The following is a 23,934-nucleotide window of genomic DNA, read 5'->3' on the forward strand; positions in this document are numbered from 1 at the left end:
TCGTTCGATGAACAAAAATGTTAACTAATAACAATTCTTCCAGTAAAGTGATAGGTGACAGTGGTGGAAAATTGTAACTACATTCATCGCAGTCAAAATTCTCATTAATATTGATTCTCGTTAGTGAGCTAAATGTACCAAAAAAAAATCTAACCTCCAAACCAGAAATCATTCTACAATAATATTTCATCTGAAATAAAAAAAAATAATAATGAGGATTTCTGTGAGAAAAGGCCACGATCGAGACTGGAAGTTGTTGAATTTGGCACAAGTTGTAATGTTTAAGATATATGGGAAAGAAAATGGGTGCAATGAGTGTGAGAAAATCGTTTTATGGAAAAAGAACTTGTCAATTTGTGGTCTAGAATTGTTCTCCGGTTTACGAAAAGTTGCAAAGTATGTTTACCGAAATGTGTAAAATCTTCCAGAAAAATTGAAAACGATTTTCTTGTCCAAACAATAGGGATATGGTTGAAAAATCGGAAGGGTATATTTACAAAAATGTATGAAATCGTCTAGTAGAAAAAAAAGTTGTTCGTAAAAAACTATCGCCAAGAACGGCAAGAACTAATAACAAAATCAAGTCCATAAAAATTCCGAGTCAACCCACTTGCCATGTGATTCGAGTGACGACGAATCATGCAAGTGGGTTGACTCGGAATTTTCATCGACTTGATTATTATTATCATAATTTTTATCTTCTATTCGATTTTTTTATTCGTATTTCTGAGTTCCACCTTCCACTTGGCAGTAATTTTTTGTGGATTAATGAATCAGAAGTGATGAGTCAGAAAGAAATAAAAAAAACTAGCATTTGTTAATTTTTTATTTATCTCGGAAACAAGTAATTTTGAGAGAAAAAGTCAAAAGAAATTTTATTCAAGAAATTTACAAGTTTCTTCATCCTGACAAATTAATAGTGAATACTCCTAACGGTAATTGTAATTGAAAATACATTTATGTTGGAAATTAAATCCTCTACAAAAAATTTCTAGAAACTCCTTGCATTCCCTCAAATTTTCCAGAAACACCCTGAATTTCCTGAAAATTTCTAAAACCTCTCTGAATTTCCTGGAAATTCCGAAAAACTCCCTGAATTCCCTCGGAATTTCTAGAAACTCCCTGAATTCCTTCGAAATTTAGAGAAACTTCCTGAATTTCCTCGAAATATGCTAGAAACTTCTTGTTTTCCCTCGAATTTTCTAGAAATTCCCTTAATTTTCTCGAGATCTCTAGAAATTACCCGAATTTTTTCGAAATTTCGAGAAACTCCTTACATTTCCTCGAAGTTTCTGGAAACTCCCTGAATTTTCTCGGAATCTCTCGAAATTGTCTGAATTCTCTCGAGATTTCAAGAAACTACTCGCATCCCCTCGAATTTTCTAGAAACTCCCTGAATTTCCTCGAAATTTCGAGAAACTCCCTGAATTCCCTCGAAATTTCTAGAAACGCCTTGCATTCGCTTGAATTTTCTAGAAACTTCTCGCATTCCCTCGAATTTTCTAGAAATTCCTTAAATTTCCTCGAAATCTCTAGAAATTCCCCGAATTTTTTAGAAATTTCTAGAAATTCTTTGCATTCCCTCGAATTTTCGAGAAACTCCTGAATTCTCTCGAAATTTCTAGAAATTCTCTGAATTTCCTCGAAATTTTTAGAAAATCCTTGCATTCTCTAGAATTTTCTAGAATTCCGATAGATGGCGCTGGCCATCCTGAGTAATTCTGAAAATGACCCCCCGTTATGAAATGAAAGACGTGTCCACGTCAAAATTTTGTTTTCTTAAGGATGTTCATCCAACACCGCAAGTATTCAAGAAAACTTTGATTTTTTTTCAACTTAGAGATGAAGATATTCCCTTTATTTCGATACAAATTTCAATCCACCAATCCATGTTCATTATTTAGAAATGAAGTAGGGAATATGCATCAAATGCATGTGCTAACATGCGCTTATATGGGATAAAATCATTCAAATATTTCCTGTGTTTGCCCCGGTACCGCAGATTTTTTTCTGGCCATTGGATTCAGTATAGTTTTACACATTACCATCCATTTTTATTTCTATTTCTAGAGTCTTCTAGTAGGCGAATTATCAATTTGGATATAAATCCCATAAGCGCCCGTGTATAAGGAAAAATTTGTTCATTCATTTCTGCTAAGACTATTGCGACTATTTTCTTTTGAACATCGAAAAAGTTGGTTTCATATGTTATGCTTTTAGCCACCAAATTTACAGAATTTTCCTTGAACATGAAAAAAATTACATTTACCGACAATTTACCGACACTAGCTAAACATCCTTAAGATCACTCACTTCCGAAATAATTGCGAATTAATAAATTAGAAGTTAAGTATCAAATCAAAATAATTCAAATCTAACGTTTTTATTAATTCTTAAAATAAAAAAATTCTTCAAACATAAATTCTCAAAAATCTCTGCAATAAGTGTTTTCAAGACTGAATGTCAATATTTCATCAGACGATATTTCTTTCATAAGGATGTCTATAAAATTGAAAAAGAAAAATTATCAAATTTTTCAAACTTCCCATGGAATTCCTTAATTCCAAATGATTGCACATTAAAAAAACATGAATCAAGAGTCGCATCATTGAAAAAAATCTTACACTTGTTAATGTTCCAATCATGTCAGAAATGAATATTAAAAAAATAAGGAGGAAATTGGAGAAAAAATCTCTTTAAGAAAATCCATAAAATTGAAAAAAAAAAATCATCGAATTTTTCAAACTTCTCCTAGAATCCCTCAATTCCGAGAGAATTGGACATAAAAAATGATAAACAAAGAGTCAAAACATTTAAAAACTCCTACACTTGCTAATTTTCCCTTCTTCTCACGAAAAATAATCAAAGAATAAAAAAGGAATTCGAAAAAAAAATTCTCGAAATTCTCTCTTAAATCCCAAGCATTTCCGGAATGATTCAACTACCATCGAGTCATAGAAAACCAAAATAAATGGTAAATTCCGAAATTCATCACTGACTTTATTGTCCGATACAAACGCAGAAGAAACTGTCACGGCTTTACAAAAATGTGTAAAATCTCCCGAAAAAAACAAAAAGGCTTTTGTAAAAAAAACTCGCCAGGAACGTGTGCGACCGTTGATTTGTTTACAAAAAAAAAAGTGAAATCGAGATAAAGCTATTGTGCTAAGTACAAATTATTTAAAAAAAAAAGTTATGAAATCAGAAAATGGCCGCCAAGCACTGAAAACATTTCGCCTAACATTTTCTCAATTTTATTATTGTTTTGTGTTGCCCCGATTTTTGTGATGCCATACGCCCGCTCCTTTGACTTCAAATTTTTGTCAAGTCGATTTTTCAAACTTCATGATCATCTTTAGGATGGTTTTTTTTTGAGTGAATTGTCTGATCTGCAAGTTTTACGAATCAGTGCTTGGCGGTCATTTTCTGATTTCATAACTTTTTTTGAAAATAATTTGTACTTAGTACAATAGCTTTATCTCGATTTCAGATTTTTTTGGAAACAAATCAACGGTCGCACCCGCTCTTGGCGAGTTTTTTTTAACAAAAGACTTTTTGTTCTTTTGGAATTGTTCCATTACTTCATACTTTTTACATAAGAATTCTCATTTAAAAACCCTATTTGTAAAAATTTCTATTGTAAAAACGCTTAGCATCTGCAAAATAGCTTTAAATATCAAGAGCATTTAATATTACTTTCTTCCCTCATTTGAAATAAGAACAACACAAGGAAGAAAAATTGAGGGAATGATCGTCTCCCCTCTCTTAGAACCCAGACATTTTTGCAAGATTGCTTTTTTGATACATCTCACCCCTCAACTTGGAAACAGCCAGTTAAACAAGTGGTCGGGAAAAATCGAGCCCATGAGACTTGATCATACATGTGATGTTGTTTTTCTGTTATCGCAACGAATTGAACGAATAGAGCCAAATGTGGGGACTAACTGGGGAAGAAGTTAGGAAGGGGAATGAGAAATAGGCACTTGACATGTATTGCAGAGTGTGCCCTTCTTCGCGCCAAATTGCCTCTTTACATTCGATACGTGCCGTAATACGCCGATGTGACGCTTACTGGTCTACTGCCAATTGAGTAATAGTTTTACCAACTCGAATTACCTTGACGGGGTCACGTGTTCATGTTTCACAATGATGAACGCGGAAGACTTTTGAATTTTGATATTTTGAAAATTTCATTTTAATGTTAAGGTGAAGAATCCAATTACGGAACCCTCCCCCCCCCGTCCCGCCACTTAACCGAACACTTTAATCTTTTGCCAGATTTCTAAAATTTAATTTCTAAAATTTACCTATCCATCGAATCGATTATTTTTTTATCTAGTCGATATTTCCATCTATAATATGGGAATATATTTGGTGGTCTATCTGCTGTTTCTCACTCAATAATGGAAATACACCACCCTGCCAGCTGTCATTTTCAGCCATTTTGCGACAGGTGAGTAGTTGGATGTGACAGTGTGACCGCTAATGTATCGAACAAAGTTACTTGGGTTAATAATCGTCAAGTGTCGTACGTCTAGACTGATATTGATCCTAAAAGCTTCATTTTTTCATATTTTCGCATGTGTTTTCTTATTTCTCCACGTTTCATGACCCCTAGAAACTCTCCCGGCACTTTTTATTATTTTTTATTCATTTTTCCTTGTTACATTCAACGAGTCAACTGGAATTTATCCATACTAGTTTAATCTCCTTCGCCGAATTATTTTCTATAATGAATCTCATTCCAGCGACCGACACTGATGATTTTCTCATGCCATCGATGTTGATGTGTTTTTTTATACGGAGAACCCACTCATGCATATGAGATGAAAATTTTATGATGATTTTTTATCCCAGAGTTTAGCATTCTAATTGGACTTTGACATTAAAAACCAGCGATAAAAACTGTAAATAACTTCATTAACTCAGAATATTCAGGTCACTGATGAATTCATTACTTAAAACTGCTTCGTCAACCAATGAAACTAAGAACAAAGAGAAAAATGTCAAATAATCGAATCGTTCACGTTTCACAATGCACAGTACCTAACACCGGTTCTTATTCAAACCTATTTGTTTTTGTATTCTCAGAGAGTTGATGAGTTAAACTGTAGTATCCGAGGGAGTTAAGAATATCTCTTTAAGAAGAAAAAAACTAATTGATTAATTAACATAAAAATGAAACAAAGCTAATTTCATTCCCTGTTTGGTAATCAACCTGAATGAGGTTTTCTCAGAGGGTAAAAAAAGACGGAGACTGGGCAAGAAGGATATTTATGCACGCAGTACGAGAGTGTCTGGGGTGCTAATGAGCTCGCGGTTGCTTCGAGTATTTCCCTTTTTTCCCCTCGGTCTCCCTAGGAAAAATAAAAGCCAATTCTTCCTTATCTCTTCATTCTGGGGAATAAGCACTTGAGTGCAAAAGAAAAAGAAATACGTGCGAGAAGAAATGTTTTTTGCTGGGCGATATTAACGTTCGGAATGTAGATAGTTTATAAATATTTTCAACTTAAGTAAAAGGAATGAGAAGGAAAATAAATGTCATGTTTTATATTTTATTGTTATACAATGTAAAATAATAAAAAATCAAGGAAGTGAAGAGATCTTATATTATATTATATAGTGGGCGCCGAGGTGGGCGCACAAGAAACGATAAGTTTAAATCAATTCTTCCTTTGTGAAGTTTACTCCTTTTGAGGTATTTTATACTTTCCCATCGAGGCGATGAAATGATCCAGTTTTAGGGTGGATTTACACCGCAAAAAGAGAAGTCGTCACAGATGTGCGTAAATTTTTTTTTTGAGGGGTAATTTAAATAACAAAAATAATGAATTACTACATTACATTCGAGTTATTTTATCCTCCAGAAGAAAGACCCTCAAGAGAGGATAAAATACACAAAGAATAAGATGATGTATACCTATCGTTTTTGTGTGGGCAATTCGTGTAATTGAATGGTAGTAAATAACCAGAGAACGGAATGGGGAAATTTTCCCATCTTATAGCATATACAGTTCAATACCGTTTTTGAATAGTTTCAATGAAATTTTACCACCCTGAGAAAAATCCGGACGCTATTGCAAAGTCGCGCTCGACATCGAAAAAAATTGAAAAGGGCCGACTTTGTTCCAAAGTCGTGCTCTTGAATCGAGGGCGGCACTGTTGATGCATAATTTTCGGCGCATGGGTTCCTTCTTTCCGCCGTCAAAAAGCCGGGTTCTTAATTCAATGTCGCCGAGATTCAGTTCAATGTTGACGTGAATTATTGAAGGGTAGGAACCTTTGATTTAAAGTTCCTCACGCTCTTGATTTATACGAATCAAAATTGAAGTCTAAGGCAATTGATGTAATGTCTCACGTCGATGAATTGTGAGCATGACGGACCATTCGAGGGGAGCAAAATGTATGCATTTCACAGGTATGTACATTTGTTTTAGCGCCCAGAGGTCTAAAAAACAGATGTCTTTGACAAAAACAAATCCCGCCAGCGATGAGAAAAATACATTGAACGATTCTGCGAATTCAGGGAGGCCCGTCCCCCTTCCCCCCAAAGCCGACAGCCGTATGTCGCCGGATTCATGCACGGACACGCTGAAATAGTAGATTGTGTCATTAGGACCGTAGACGGAGGTTTGCGATGAGTGTTCCAAAGTATGAAACCCTCGCCTTCGGCGCGCCTCGTCCTGTCTTACCGACGCCTCGTGCTGCTAACTCACACGAATCGCAAACCGACGTCACGGTCCGTATGACACATGCTATTTTTTGTCATGAAGGCCCGTTGAAGGTGAGGGGGAGGGGAAGGGGAGGGGACGCAGCAGCGGGGTCCAGGGGCCGCAGGCCTCGGTGGGGAGGTTGGGGGGGGCGAAGCCCCCCCCACTGTAGAAAAACGAAATGACAAGCGAAGAGAAAATATTGAAGAAAAAGAGATGCAAAATCCTAAATTGAGATTCGAAAGAACGAATGCAAAAGTTGTAATTCACGGAGTCTGTCAAAAACATTCAAAAAACATCTAGATGAGAATGGAAATCTTCCTCCTCCTGAAATGGAAATTGCAACAAATTGAAAGAATAAAAAGAAGGATTAATCATTTTTCTAAATTTATTCTCATGAGAAAATCAACGTGTGAACATCTACAGTTTACAACTTTTCTTTTTCATCGTTCCTCTTCTTCTCACAACATACTCAAATTTTTCATCACATTTTAATAGAAATATATATATAATCTATTCAAAATAGATATATAACGAGAAAGTGAATATAATCTCTTTATTAAACTAATATTTTGCCAATATAATCCTCAAGTTACGACTGACTCCCTAGCAACGGAATAACACCTCCTGATGTCATCGGCAATGACGGTGGCGCATCGTATTAGTGGTGAACGATCCGCCGAGTTTTCAAGCAAGTGACAGCGATAACCGCACACTTCATGTTGTATTCCTACGAAGGTTTTGTGGGTTGCCCATCTAGAAACTGTATGTTTTTATTGTCCTAGGGCTGCTAACTCGAGTTAACCATACCTGTGCTTCGTTTAACGGACCTGGTCTGTTAAACGCCATTTAGCTTCCCTCAAGACAGCTATAGTAGGCGCTACCTAACGGGCCTGAATGACGAAAAAAATTGAATATCAACACGATGAAAACCAACAAAAAAAGGCGCAGTTGAGACGCATTTTTTTTTCATTCGTCGGGAAGACGTGATGTGATGAGGACGATGAGCCTGAAACTGGCGAACGATATCCACAACTATTGGAGCGGACTGTACTGCCGACGCTCCAAAGGGACCGCGGGCGGGGGTCAACTTTGTTACCCCTAATTTTGATAAATAATTAGGGAACATGACAAAATATTTTCCACACCCTTACCCCTCCATATGCATACATTATTTGAATGAAAAATGAAATTGCTAAATGTAAATAAAAAATTTTAACATTGCGACTTCGCGAGGGGGTGAAGGGGGGATGCATAAGGGAGGGTTGAAAATTTTACCTAACAGGGGGAGGGAGTTGCAGAATGTATCTGAGCTACCCCCATCCCTCCGTTCGCATGCGTTAATTGAATAAAAAAATAAAATTGTTAAATTTAAATAAAAATATTGAGTAATTGGACTTTGCGGTGGAGGGGGAACGCACAATAGGGGAGGGTTGAAAATTTTACCCAAGGGGAGGGGGTTTCAGAATCTACCTGAGCCACCCCCATCCCTACGTTCGCATGCATTAATTAAATAAAAAAATAAAATTGTCAAATAAAAAAGAAAATCTCGAAAATTCGGCGTTCGAGAGGCGGTGGAGGGGGGATGAATAATAGGGGAGGGTTGAAAATTTTAGCCGACAAGGGGAGGGGGTTGCCGAGTCTATCTGAGCCATCCCCAGCCCTCCATTTGCATACGTTAATAAAAAATAAAATTGTTGAATAAAAAAAAGAAATCTCGAAAATTGGGAGTTCGAGAGGGGGTGGAGGGGGGATACATAATAGAGGAGGGTTGAAAATTTCATCCAACAAGGGGAGGGGGTTTCAAAATCTATCTGAGCCACCTCCATCTCTCCTTCGCATGCGCTAATTAAATAAAAAAATAAAATTTTTAAATTTAAATAAAAATTTCGACAACTTGGACTTTGCGAGGGGGTGGAGGGGTGACGCACAATAGGGGAGGGTTGAAAATTTTACCCAACAAGGGGGGGGGGTTGCAGAGTCTATCTGGGTCAGTCCCATCCCTCCGTTCGCATGCGTCAATTAAATAAAAAAATTCAATTGTTAAATAAAAATAGGAAATCTCGAAAATTGGGACTTCAAGAGGGGGTGGAGGGGGGATGTATAATAGGGGAGGGTTGAAAATTTTAACCAAGGAGAGGGGATTGGGTAAAATTTCCAACTCTCCCCTATTGTGCGCCCCTCTCCACTCCCTCGCAAAATCCAAATACTCAAAATTTTTATTCAAATTTAACAATTTTATTTTTTTATTGATCCAAACGCATGCAAGCGGAGGGCTGGGGGTGGCTCAGACAGATTCTGTAACCCCCTTCACTTGTTGGGTAAAATTTTCAATCCTCCCCTATTGTGCGTCTCCCCTCCAGCCCCTCACAAAATCCAAATACTCAAAATTTTTATTTATATTTAACAATTTTATTTTTTTATTTAATTGACGCATGCGAACGGAGGGATGGGGGTGGCTCAGATAGATTCTACAACCCCCTTCCTGTTGGGTAAAATTTTCAATCCTTCCCTATTATGCATCCCGCCTCCACCCCCTCTCGAAGTCCCAATTTTCGAAATTTTCTTTTTTATTTGACAATTTTATTTTTTTATTTAATTAACGCACGCGAACGGTGGGATGGGGGTGGCTCAGATAGATTCTGAAACCCCCTCCTCTTGTTGGATAAAATTTTCAACCCTCCCCTATTGTGCGTCTCCCCTCCACCCCCTCACAAAGTCCAAATACTCAAAATTTTCATTTAAATTTAAAAATTTTATTTTTTTATTTAATTAACGCATGCGAGCGAAGGGATGAGGGTAGCTCAGATAGATTCTGCAACCCCCTCCCTCTGTTGGGTAAAATTTTCAATCCTCCCCTATTATGCATCCCTCCTCCACCCCCTCTCGAAGTGCCAATTCTCGGAATTTTCTTTTTTATTTGACAATTTTATTTTTTTATTTAATTAACGCATGCGAACGGAGGGATGAGGGTGGCTTAGATACATTCTGGAGCCCCCTACTCTTGTCGGCTAAAATTTTCAACCCTCCCCTATTATGCACCCCCTGTGAAATCACCATTTTCGAGATTTGTTTTTATTTAACAATTTAATTTTTTTATTTAATTGATGCATGCGAACGGAGGAATGGGGGTAGCTCAGATAGACTCTGAAACTCCCTCCCCTTGTTGGGTAAAATTTTCAGCCTTCCCCTATTGTGCGTCCCCCCTCCACCCCCTCACAAAGTCCAAATACTCAAAACTTTTATTTAAATTTGGCAATTTTATTTTTCATTCAAATAATGTATGCATATGGAGGAGTAAGGGTGTGGGAAACATATTTTCTCATGTTCCTCAATTATTTATAAAAATTAGGAGTAAAAAAGTTGACTCCCGTCCCCGGACCCTTCGGAGCGTCGGCAGTACAGTCCGCTCCAAAAGTTGTGGATATCCTTGGCCAGAATCATTCGCCAGTTTCAGGCTCATCTGTTCCTGATTAAAGAAAATATTCAAATTCCATATTTCTAATTTATTGACTTATTGGTTTATCCGTTTGCTGAAAATATGTTCTGTAATAGTGGGGTAAAACGGAGTAAATCTACGTAACAATCAAACGAAAATAGCATAGTAAAATTTTTCACATAATTTTCAAAGGTTTTTGCAAACTCCAAAATAAAATCTGATTCATTCTAATTACGGTATTCAGTCGGGAGATATGGACAATTGAAGAGAGTCAGTTTCACCACTTCTTCACTCCATATTTTTCCCCTATGCTCCGATTAGTTTATAATATTAGGTTACAGTTCACTCCCCTTCCATTCTCAATTTCTGCTCTTGATTCAAAGTTTTGTAGACCTTTCAAATGAAGATTTTCTCAACTTTGATTCAAGAGCCCGTTTTATCGGAAATTTCTTGAAAACAAAGGCGCACGACTTTGAACGCATTTATGGGCAAAATGCCTTGAAATGAGCGCCGCGCCCTTGAACGAGCGTCGGATTTTTCTGAGTACATGAAATTCTTCGATGAGTTGAAGAAAAAAAAGAAAATTAAAACTCCTGACGAAAAAGTGACTTAACTGATTTGAAATTCAAACAAGTCGATAATACGCCCCCAGAGGCGAAAATAATGGATGACATGACGATGTGTTACTTTTTAGAAAAAAAGATTTTTGGATCAGTTGGTCTGTACCAGGATGTACTGAATCGATCGACATAAAATTTTATACAGAAATTTGTTTTGTGTAAAATTTTGTATATTGCTATACAGAAATTTTTTTATTTAAAATTTTATACACAATTCTGACTCAATAATGCTAATTAGTACAAGGGGCTGGTCACTCCTCAATCGGGTGGCTTAGTGATTTCCAGAGTTGGATGATTTCTTATGAGTTCTTGAATGATTTCTATGATATTCCAATAAGAATTGGAAATCACGATTTCTGGTAATTTCTCGTGATTTCCATGATTTCTAGTAGATTTTGATGATTTCTTGATTTCAAGAAATCACTCGAAAAATTATAATTTCAGGGCCAAAATGGGACATGTGTCGATAATGGCAATTTTCTATATGACGTTGTGATACGTAAGGATGTCAAAACAGGTAGAAAACCTCATAACGTCACATTTCATTATAAACCGTGAAGCCTCATGACGGTTATATGCCACAAGGATTGTACCTCACGATGGTCACACATTGCGAAGGTCAAACATTACAGGGTTCACGCGTTGTGAGAGTCACTCCTTCCAAGGATCACTCATCGCGAACATCATATCTCGTAAGGGTCATGCCTAGCATGAAGAACTGTGTAATCCATTTTATGAATCTCATAGGGAAATAATTTGAAGAATGGTTGAATTATATGAACTTCTTATAGTATTCAAACCTTTTGGCCACTGCTTTCCTTAATCAGAAGAGTCAGAAGAGTTAAAAGATTCGCAAGGGTCATATGTTTGGAATCTTGAACCCCCCCCCCCNATTCAACTATTTGTGCTGACGTACTTGCTGCGTCGTCACTGGTATTATTCACTTCCCTAAAATCTTGTGACTCCTCTTCGTCACTGTCGGGTATAATGAAATTAATTTCGCTCTTTTGTTTAACGGAATTTGTTACGATTTTCCTCGTGAATTTTGGGTTTTGGTGGCAAACTATAGTTCAGCCGCACGAGCTATAGTGTAAGAGGGACTCACTTCACGTCTTACGTAACAGGCCATAGCCCGTTAAATCGTGAAATCGGGGCTAGTTTTTACTTACCAGCCCATGGCCTGGTAAATCCCACTTACGGGCTCTAAAACACACCACGAAAACGCCACTTAACGGGCATGAGTGACAAAAATACGTATTAGAGGAGTATCAAACTTACACGCAAATGATCTTGACAACAAAAATAACCAAATGTCTATTTATTTATTAGTGTTATTGTTATTATCATTATTATTATTCATTAATGTAATAAATAAAAATTTAATTGAGCATATTTTATCTCTGAGAATACACACGCACATCCGCGAGATCAGGAATAATCGTAAATTCAACGAATACCTCGATACAAATCATATAGGCAATGTACAGTTTACTTAATAATAATAGCGCGATAGCGTAGTGGTTAGGACATAGGATTAGCAATCATAGGGTCCCCGGTTCGATCCCCAGCATCGGTAAAAAAATAATAAGCTTTTTCAGAGGCAATAACAGTAAAGATTCATTAAGAGAGGCGGCCTACGGTGAAAGAATTGAATTATCTTTTGATTTCGATTAATAATCATTGATCATTTTTATTGATACTGACAGACAGGTCATCCGGTTTTCATACAGTTGACTTGATCAAGTTCGAATCCATTCGTCCTGATCAAATCCGGATTGGTCAGAGGCGTAACATGTCTGATCAAGACCGGATCCGTCAACTTGATCAATACCTGACCGGAATTTCCACTCGGGTCCCGAACGGAAATGGAAATCGCCTGATTTTCCATGATTTCTGGCGAGTTCTTCCTTGATTTTCAATTGAGTGGTCCAGTGATTACCTAAGTGACCAGTCCCTCGAACTAGTAGCCAGAATCTCATATGTTTATGCCAGGTTTTACGCGTGTTATGGAACGTTATATCAACTCTCAATTGAAAAAAAAAAGAAGAAAAACGCGAATGTCTCGAAAACTTTGTATGAATGGGTATGAATATATTTATTCATTAATTTATTCATATATATTAAGTTATTCATCTATTAATTTTTTTCATCACGAAATAGAAGAGAATTTAAATTACGAGAAACTCGTTGCCCTTTATGAAAAATTTTTGGCTGAAATTCCTTGACACATTTCTTGGAAATTTTAATCACGTAACAAATCTACTGAAATTTCAAGGAGTATAATTATTAACAAATCACATTTTAATGAAAAAATTAGTAGGAACTGAAAATCTTGGTTCACTCGTTCCATGAAAACTGATGGAAATCAGAGAATTTTAGGTAGATATTCACTCAAAGTTCTAATTATAACTAAAAAAACTCAGCAGAATTAAGTATTGAAATTCATGATTTGAAAACTTTGGAATTCCATTTAATTTTTAATAAAATTCGAAGTTTTATGATTTTATTTTCCCTAAATCGTCTACTAAATGGTGAACTTTTCATACATTCCAATTTTTTTCCAACACCGAACATTAACTTCAAATTTTAATATTAAATTTTCTCTTTGCTAATTTTTTCAATAACAAACATAAGAAAAGCTAAATTAAACAGATACACAATCCTCATGACGTACATCAGTAATTTTACATGCAATTGCTCACAACCGAATTCAATCGTTATATCCAGGCAATCCGGCTGCATGATGGTCGATTTCATCGATTTCCCTTACATATTTTTTTGAAACTTTCATAAAACTTTGGAAAACACTGTGCTATGCAATATGTTGATAAATCAAATCTAACCTCATGCACGTTGGGATGACATGACGCATGCAGACGCAAGGTTACAGTAGACTCTCCGTAACTCTCCACGTCTCTAGCTCTCTACTCATCACCGAGCGAGGGGAACATCGACCCCCACTACGTGCGTGACGACACGCATGGGTGAGAGCTCTAGAGGGGAAGCGCTGTATTACCCGTCGGTATGTTTTGCATATGCGTGAGGACATAACCTCAACATGAGTGTGGTGAAGAGAAAAAGAACAATCACAGACGTTGAATTACATATAAAATTGAAAGCTTTGAAAGAATTGGACGATGGGTTTCTTATTGAGGTTATTGCCAACGAGCTCGGTGTTCATAAAAAACAGTACAAGGGTGGATTACAAATAAAGAAAATCTCCACAAGTGGCAAAGTGATCATAACAATCAGCTCCCATCCAAGAGGAAACGTTTGAAAAAACCAGTGAACGATCTCGTTTCATCAAAAAACTCGTTTTTTCATAAAAAATCTCGTTTCATCAAAAACATCAGAAAAGTTTGGAAGTTTAAATACATAAATTATTGAAACTATGGCATTTATACCCGGATATCTTCATCACTGAGCAAAGAGGAAAATAGAAATTATTTGTTGAGAGCGGAAAAAAATGAGCTTCAGGTTGGAAGAAAAATTTATGCTTTTAGACACATTGATGTCGCATGATGTAAGTTCGAAAAAACGAGGTTTATTCTCATGCCAGACTCAAACCCCGAATTTTTTATTGAGCCTCTCGTTATCGAGAAATGATATTATCATCAACTCAATTACTGTTAACTAACTAACTTCCAATTGAAAGGTTTTGACACGTAATGAAGAGGTTAGGACGGTTTATAGGGCATGGCGATAGGTATAGTGTTCTCGCTCGAATAGTCGCGGTGTCTCTCACGTAAGACACGCCTCTTACGCGTAGGGAAGAGGCAACTTCTAGCTTTCCGTTCTTGGAATTCCGTCCCCCGAAAGTGGAAAGCTAGGGAGAGTCTACTGTACACAGCGGGTTTCTCTCGGCTCCCATCAGCTAGCTTGGTGGGCATAGTATTACGGTATCGCTACTGACCCAACAGCGTGAATGTCGCTTTTTATGTTGCAGAATTTCTTTAAATGTATACCAGGGTCAGGATTTTTTATCCTGTTGAATTTATCACCTTCATTTGTGGCTAGATACACCCAAAAAGTCGGTCTGAATCAGACCGAAAAATTGGTCTGAATCAAGTCGGATTGAATCATGCCGGGAATCGACTTGTTTCATGTCGAATTGACGACATGAATCAAGTCGGACTCGGACAGATGCAAACCAGAATATCGGTCTGATTCAAGTAGATTTTTAGACTTGATTCAGACCGACTTCGGTTTGATTCACGTCGAATTTTCGGTTTGATTCAGATCGATTTTTCGGTTTGATGCAAACCGATTTGTCTCTAAATTGTCATTGTCGATGAGGTCCCTTTGGGAAGCCTCATACAAAGGAGGGGGGGGGGGAGTGTGCATAAAGAATTCAGTTGACTACGGGAAGGGCCCCCCCTACTGAATTCTTCACCTCCCCCCGGGCCAAGTTGACTACGGGAAGGGGAGGGGGGTGTATTGAATTCCTTATGTAAATTTTCCCTGCCCCCCATATATAAAAAGCCGATTTTTTGTATTGAATTTGATGTGAGTTTTTCATGTCTCCGAAAATAAGGAAGATAGCGAATTTTTACTGAAAAATTGGTGGTGGGGTGGTGGGGAAGGTTGTCTGAATTCTGGATGTGTAGCCCCCAATTTTCAACCTCGGCCGCAATTCTTTAATCTGAAAATTTTCTAAAATTATGAAAAATTCTCCCCATCTCCAAAATTTTCGTAAAAATTCGCTATCTCCCTTAGTTTCGAAGATATTTTTGAAAAATTCCAACGATAACCCACCCTTGCAGGACCCCCCTCTTTACAAGCCTCCCCGGGATATCGGAACCCCCCTTTTTGCAAAATTCCCCCTCAAAAATTAAAAAAATGTTCTAGATTTTAAAAAATATTTCTTCTAAAATTAAGTATATTTTAGTTTAAAATTAATCCCAATTTTGATCATTAATTTTAAACGATGTTTTTCTAAAATTTAGAAAAAATTTCTAAAGCTAATCCACTTTTTTTCTCCGTGTGAATCAAATCGAAAAATTGGCTTGAATCAAACCGAAAAATCGGTCTGAATCAGACGGAAAAACCGACTTGAATCAAACCGAAAAATCGACCTGAATCAGGCGGAAAAATCGACTAGAATCAAGTTGCTGTCTACTACTTGAAACAGGCAGAATGTCGGCGTAAATCACTCCATTTTTCGGTGTGATTCAAACCGGTTTTTCAGCTTGATTCAAACCGATGTCGGCTGGACCCGTTTTTATGTGAAATAAACCACTTTTCGACTTATATCAGACCCGAAATTCGGATTGGCCTAGTCCGAGTCACTCGGCCTGAATCAAGCCGAAAATCGGTTAGAATCAAACCGGCGCCCTTTTATCATTTACGGTTCAAGAATTTATTTACGTCTTAATGGAAATGGGTCATGAAATAATTCTTAAACCCAGTGAATTTACTTTTGTCTTTCTTTATTAATATGGCACGAGGAAGAAACGTCTGTACTCTACGTCTGTACTCTACGAACTGCTCCAGCAGACTAAATACCGGTCACAAAGACCAAAAAGAATATCGTCACCTGTCGAAAAAAGAACTCTCAGCTTTCTCCCCATGGAGTTATTGTTTATGTTTATATCAACTCTCCGGCACTCTCTACGTCGATTCGTTTTGTATGCATAATCTCATCAAATAAGATCTCAGTAAAGCGCTATATAATCCAACTCGTCTAAATAAAATGTTCCCTTTCACTAACTTTAGGTTAAAAACCGACCAAACGAAAAATTAATCAAAGCCAAATACCAACTAACAAAGGAAAAAAGAATCCAGACCAAATCGCTTTTTGGTATAAAAGTTGCGTATACAGGGCTGAAATTCTGCGCGTTTAGAATGCTCAACCATAAATTTCATCCAATCAGAACATGTTTCCCGATCGGTAATGCAGGGATTCTGGATGAGTGGCTCTGATTCGTTGAAATTTAAGGTTTTAAGGTACCCTAAGCGCGCAGAATTTCAGCCCAGGCATGACTTGGAATCCAGTCAAAAAACCGATCGAGTCACAGAGTTGACCTAAGACTAGATTTTTCGATCTATATATGTAGTGAATTTCAACCTCTTCTTAAGAGCGTTTTAACTGCTTCGTCTAAAGGATAAGATAATCCAAATATAGCGATGATTCATCATTCATTTAGACTGAGTTATTCACAACAGTGGATGTTCTATTCCTATCTAATACTGATTCATCCTTCTTCGGTATAAATCTGGTCTAAAACTGGGTTATTGAAAGCGCTAGACAAAGATAAAAATAACTTTCAATTTGAGGCTTACGATATATTTATTGCTTTTTATGTGCGGCTATTGTTCTTGTTGTGAATTGTACCCTCAAGAGGTAACAGAATGCTGATAATTTTCTAAATTTTTGAGTCAATTTCTTGCCGAAAGTTATCGATATTTTCAGGAATCGAAGCACATTAATCTTCGGGAAGCGATGATGAAAATCATTGTGCGTTAGGTTCGAAAAATAACAATAACTTCGAGCAGGAAATTTGTTTGAAAATTTCGAGGAAACAATTGACGTCTGTTACCACTTAAGTGGTCGCACAATGAAGGAATCCCCGCCGTTTTTCGATTTTTTTTTCATGCAAAAACTTCGTTAGTGAAAAATTCCCGAAAAATTTGTGTGGGTATACCGTGAGGACGTCAGTTCTCGGACGGTGTTTAGATCTCGGACGTAGAGCACTCTTACGATTGAATTTCAAATTAATTGCATATCCATAGTGCTCGACGGCCATTTTCTGTTATTCCCTTCAAAAGTAGAATAAATTCTCCCCAAATTGCAATATTTATTAATATTTCACTAAGTGTACAGAATTATTACACTTATATTTATTCGAGGGTTCACACAGTAGGAGGGTCTGTAGAGTGTTATGTAGTGTGCGGACGGTGAAATCCCTCTGTGCTTCTTAAGGATCTAACAACAAAATGTAAGTGAAAAATTGTTTATAATCGGTTTTAATGAGTTGAAGGTTAATTTTCGAATTAAAATAAATGTGGACAATTTACAAAAATAAATAAATTATTGGAGAAATTGATGGTCCGAGATCTGAATCCACCAAAGGCGAGGTAGGTTTAGTTCTCGGACGTGTTTATCCATGTGCTTAACCTCAATCGCACGCATGAAGAAATTTGACGGAAAAACTTAGCACTTTCTCTGAGAAATTCTATTGCATTTCTAGTGGAATTATATGAGAATTCTCTTGGAGTTCCATTAGAATTCTATTGGAAAATTGTATTCGTTTTTTTGGACCATTTATATAGAATTTTATCTAATGTTACCGTTTCATTTGTCCAAGAGATATTCGGCTTGAAAAAAGTAAATAGATTTTGAGATGTTTAATGAAATTCATAGGGGTAAATATTAGAATTTTTTCTGCTAAATTTTTATTCGTTTTTGTTGCTAAAATTGCTGAAAAAAAAATCTCAGGGCTAAATTTTTTCATTGAATTCATTCATACAAGCGTACATCCCTGTCAGTGCTATTATTCTCATGGAGACATTCTTCTCACGTTTTTGAAACAAAATAATGATTCCCAAGAATAATAACAAAAAAAAAATCATCCATTCTTCGACTCTTTCAGGCCTGCGACGCTTTCGCGAACTAGAAAATCAAAAGCACCAGAGTATACTCCTGAGCAGTTAGAAAGTGTTCTGACGGCGATCAGAACAGGAAGATCTTTAGGATCAGTCAGCAAAGAATATTGTGGCCAGGAAGAATATAATATCCCTAAGTCAACCTTACATGACAAGGTAAATGGCAAGACAAAAGCTGGGATCAACAGACCTGGCCCTGAGTGTATTGTGGGAGAATTTTATGAGAAGAAACTGGTAGAATGGATTTGTTATATGGCTGATAGGGGGTTTGCCGTCACTAAGGATCAATTGTAGAATTCCGTTCACAAACTGATGAAATCTCTTGGCTCAATTACTCTTAATTCATAATAATAATGGTTATTCATGGTTATCATTTAGTGTGTAATAAGTTTATGGCTGTTGGAATGAGAATAGATCTGTTAAAAATATATTTTACAATTGATTTCCTATATTTTTCCTTCTCCCAAACCCCTCTCATTCACTTCGTCCGAGAACTGAATTCATGTCGTCCGAGAACTGAAGTGGGTCAGTTTTCGGCGTCCGAGAACTGAATCTGGGGGGCTGTGTTTTGTTTTAACAAATATTTATCGAATCCCGAAGTTTTTTAATAAAAATCAAACGTGTTCTTGTCCCAAAAACATCAAAAATGACTATGGAGACCGCAAACTTCATATTTGACGGAAAAAAAACCAAGAATCGGTTATTGATGGTCGAATTACCCTTAACCGTCCGAGAACTGACGCCCTCACGGTAGTACATTACATGCCCGAGCCTTGGAAAACAGATCACCGTCCCCCACGTGCTTGCCATCCTCGCCTTCGGCTCGGAAGGCAATCTTGTACATGGGGGAGGGTGATATGTTTTCCATGGCGAGGTGTGTATATTAATTTTCGTGTCGAGGGACCTGCAAAACGCCAATTTTGATGATCGCCAACGAAAATGGGGTTTTTCAGGTCCTGTGACACGAAAAAGTGTTTTTTTTTGCACGGAGTGCATAAAGTTGAAGGTCGTGTGTTTAATTTACTTTAAGCACGACCGCTGAAATTATCTGGCGCCTTGCGAGAAACAACCACTTTACGCACGATAAATCGCGGAAACGTGTACAGAAACGTGTACTTTTCAGGCGGGTGTTACAAAAAATTTTATATACCAATGTTTGTCAAATATTATGTTAAAAATTGCATCGATCACTCCCCTCATTGCCCTGATCAATGTACCTGACAAAGTTTGAAGAATTTCCATAATTTATTATGGTTTGCGAAGAAAAATTTGCTAAGCATCTTTTCACACAATTTGATCACCAAGAATGGGTGCGCAGCTGCCCAGTATATACACCAGCTAACTTTCCCCTCCACGCCCCCCAAAACCGTTTTTATTTTTTTCCGTACAAATTTCAAACCGCAGCACATTTTGAGTTATATTTTACCATACAATGTTATTATGAGCCATTCATTGCAATTTTTATTCCATTTTCTCATAATAAAATATTCGAGGCAAATTTTAGTAAGAACGTTGGGAGCACTGATTTCTATCTCGTGAATTGCGATTTCGTAAGATGTTAGGAGTTGGCTGTGTTGGATGACGGCAGGTCGACATTCAAATGGGATCGGTGGATCGGACCCGCGTTTCAATACCATTCAACATCAACACCGGCATCTTCTGTCAATTACACGGTATGATTCTAGTTCGATTAAAAAAATGTGTACTAAAAAATAATTCTCCCAGGAAAGTGATGGGTGATAGTGGTGAAAAATTGTAAATACATCCATCGAGACCATGATTTTGATTGACATTAATTCTCGCCCGTGGGATAAGTTGTACCAAAACAAAAATCTAACCTTTCAACTAGAAATCATTGTGCTATAATATTTCATGTGAATTAAAAAACAAAGAAAATAAGAATTTCTGACAACAAAAGGCCATCTTAGAAACTGAGTTCTTGAATTTAACACAAGTTGAAATATTAACAATATACATAAATGAGATGGGTGCATTGATTAAAAAAAATCGGTTAGCAGGAGAAAAAGAACTGTCAATTTGTGGCTTAAAATTATTCTCCGGTTTACGAAAATTTGTAAAATGTGGGAAAAAAACGTGTGAAATCTTCTAAAAAAACAAAAAGAAATGGTAAGAAAGCATTTGCTAAGAACGGGTACGATCTTTTGCAAAAAGTTGTAAAATCGAGCAAAAGCTGTAGTGCCAAGTACAGATTAATAAAGCCTAAAGATTATGACGGAATTTATAAAACTGAAGAAATAATGAACATCAAGTACAGATTAATAAAGGCTAATGATTAGGACGCAACTCCCATAAAATTGAAGAAATAACAAAAATCATGAAAAAGACTCATGAAATGATGGCGTGCGATTAAAGCTATATAAAATCTCGCCAAGTAGGTTGACTTAGAATTTTTATCCTCTCAATTTGTGAATATCTTTTTCATGATTTTCCTTATTTCTTTAGTTTTATGAGTTGCATCATAATATTTAGGCTTTATTAATCTGTACTTGGAACTACAGCTTTTGCTCGATTTCTCAACTTTTTGTAAACAAACCAACGATCGCACCCGTTCTTGGTGAGTGATTTTTTTGCAAAAAACCTTTCATTTTTTTGGGAGATTTGATCTAAACATATAGTGATTGAAAATCTTCAAATCTATGGTCAGTATGAAACTGTGAATAACACTTGTATTACCCTAATTGAGTTCTTGACCGTGTTGATTGCATCGACCGGTGCTTGTCCCCTCTTCAATTTGATAATTTGATTAATAGCAATTGAATTTGATTGGAAATAAAAAAAAGACTTACCACCGGAAATAACTCATAGTATTATTTGTCCTCCAACCATTTAATCATTCACGCCCCAAATTATTGAATTATTTAATTTGTAGAGAAATTCTGCTGAAATGACTGAATTACATGCATTACTGAGGGCAGGGTAAACTTGCACGCGTGCGCGTGATAACTATACTCATATTCTTCGTTTCGTCTTCACGATCTTCTACGTCGCGCGTGTTGGATCACTGTTGAATGCTAGAAGAGGTTTGGCATTTTGGGAACGTAATTCAGGCGATACCGCGGAGTTTCTCTCTTTCTCACTCTCTCCTATGCGCGAGGATCATGTGTTTTGTCTGATTGCAGCGCCTACGCTTCAAACGTGAGTGTCAGAGGAGAATATGCGGCTAGGTAGAGGAAATTGTTTTGATGGGGCAGGAAAGTGTTGTGATTCAAGACGTTTTAAAATACTTTGGATGGCTCGACATCTCAATGATATTTTTATAATTTATTATGTTTTTCTTTTCGGCGAAATAAAATGGTAAAAATGCATTTTGCGTTTTTGCGCTTACCTCACCGGCTGACTATTTCTGCTGTGTCGTATCGACCGATGCACGTCTCTCTCAATGTTTACTCTTTTTATCAAACTATCTCACGTTCTCACTGGCAATAAATATTGGTCTTATCGTTTATTGACCTGAGTTTTTAATTATTAATGAGATACTCTCGATGGTCGGTGAAATTATTACCTGTAACTTCGGACGTAACACGTTGTGGAGTTCTCGAGGGAGCCCCATTCCTGTAATGAATAATGCACACACACTGGTATGAATGCTCTTCGTGATAAAACCGTGTCATTGATGGTACGCATGCGTGGTCTGTATAAACGGTGGTCCTCGGTGGGAGAGGGCGGATTAACCTGACCGACTGATGGTCAGGTGATTGGATTTTCGGACGTGGTTTTTCGATTATTTGAAAAAAGGAAATCTGAATATTTCGATATTTGGAAATGGTGCGGATGTGAAGCGAAGTGTTGTGATGGCAAATGCACAGTTTTCCCAAGTTGAAGAATTGAGAATAATAATTTTCAGAAGGATAACAAGAAATGGATTAATTTTTTGTTCTGGTGTCAAAATTTCTCCGTGTATTTGCCAATGCAAAATTTTGATTGTTTACCCCAACTCTTTGAATTTTCAGGTGTTTACTGATATGAAGACGATGAAGATAATGATATTTATCTGCGAATAGACCAATATCCTTCATGAAGCGTTGAATATTAATGTGAAATTTTCTTGGAAGTGTAAAATTTCTATGTAATTTAATGATATGGTGCAAAATGTGAATATAATCAATTTTTTTTCGCTAGGATTTTACTCAACAGAAATGTAGTATTTAACGTTTGGCGGTGGAGTAGGGATAACATTATTTTGATCGGTACAAAATTCCGATTGCCGATACCAATTATGAATCCCCATATTATGAGATAGAGTAAGAGAGACTGCATTTCGTGGTTCTAACCCCCCACCTCCATTTTTTTTTTAGTTTAACCAAGTTTTTATAAGAAAAAATTTACAGTCAATATTTATATGATTTACATACCTTAAAAACTAGTATCAAAAAAGTTCTATGAACGTTATTTTATAAGATATGTAAACTTTGGCCAGCAGTGACTCTCGAGTTTATTTATTATCGTACAATTATTTTATGTTTAAATAACAGGGTATTTGTACTAGAGATTGCTGCGCTGGTTTTTCTGCAATTACTATCTATACGTTTTTTTGGTGTTTAAAAAAAAATTGTTTTTGAGTTTGCACGAATGCAAAGAAAAGCATCACATTATTTGCAGAGGGGAAACAGGAAGGATGTAATTTTTTCAATTACCTAGGTTGAATCATTAAATTATGAGTCACAGTTATATCATTTTTATAGTTTAATGGTTATTCGAATAATACTGAGCTGCAGTAACAGTCGTTGTATTTTTAATAATACCTTTTCCTTCTGACTAATAATTAGTGGCTAACCCCCCACTTCCTCGCGGACACCCATCATAAACCCATAATCATATAATTAATAATCAATTAAAGGGGGCTTATGAATGAAAAAACTTGTATACCGATACAAAAAAAAGTGAACCCAAAGGAGAGAAAGAATACGATCGATGCAAAGAAAAGAAAAGTATTGACAAGGAGATTTTGATTTTGAACTGATCAATTTCGATAACAATCGAGAGAATATTCATCCAAGGTGTTTTTCCGGGCAATGTTGAATTTATAAAGTAAATTTTAAATTTTCTTGCTTGTTTCACACAAATTCTTGTTGAATGTTTCTCTTATTACATTCTATTACAATAAAATTTGTTCGTTCTTGCATTTTTTTGTGAATTCACAACGCGTAATAAGAAACTTCAAATGATTTTCATTGAGAACGAATAATCCTGAAGAATTCTAGAAGATTCTGTACCGGTTTAGCTCGCTCTATAACTTTCTCGAACATTCTATAATTTCTCAGAGAAACGCACATCTCAAATTTATGTAATTACCTGAAACATGCGTGGAAATTCCGAGTTAAAAAAAGGAAAATTGATGGTCTGATAATTGATTGGTCTTAAGTGTTTTTTTTATAGCTTTTTAGAATATTCCAATTTTCTGAAACATATCCCGAATGAAAATTTCGCTCAGGTTGCCTGGGTTTAAATCAGTTTTAAATCCGATACTGGTTAGCATTTTCTGATCAGATCTCCCGGATAAGGACCTAGTCAGTTATTGAACAGTTTATCTGGATCAGGT

At 36.6% G+C, this 23,934-nt stretch overlaps 1 protein-coding gene across 4 annotated transcripts in view; it reads right to left on the reverse strand.

Moving 5' to 3' along the window:
* LOC107041849 (protein artichoke) overlaps nt 1-21,980 on the reverse strand; it is a 37,441-nt gene extending 15,461 nt beyond the window's left edge. The window contains exons 1-2 of one of the 4 annotated variants that reach the window (XM_015262626.1): nt 21,898-21,980; nt 21,721-21,811 (exon numbers count right to left, since the gene is read on the reverse strand). Coding sequence is in view for 1 of the 4 variants with exons in the window: in XM_015262624.1 (XP_015118110.1) it covers nt 21,898-21,945 (48 nt within the window). In the remaining 3 variants the exon portion in view is untranslated. Of the gene's footprint in view, nt 1-21,181; nt 21,397-21,720 lie in introns of those variants that run through there. The other 3 variants (XM_015262625.1, XM_015262624.1, XM_015262627.1) reach the window with 3 other exon arrangements.
* Between the last annotated feature and the right edge of the window lie 1,954 nt (nt 21,981-23,934).

Source organism: Diachasma alloeum, unplaced genomic scaffold (genome assembly GCF_001412515.2).
Source record: "Diachasma alloeum isolate Michigan unplaced genomic scaffold, Dall2.0 Dall_scaffold_00381, whole genome shotgun sequence".
In the NCBI taxonomy this organism is placed as follows: Eukaryota; Metazoa; Arthropoda; class Insecta; order Hymenoptera; family Braconidae; genus Diachasma; species Diachasma alloeum.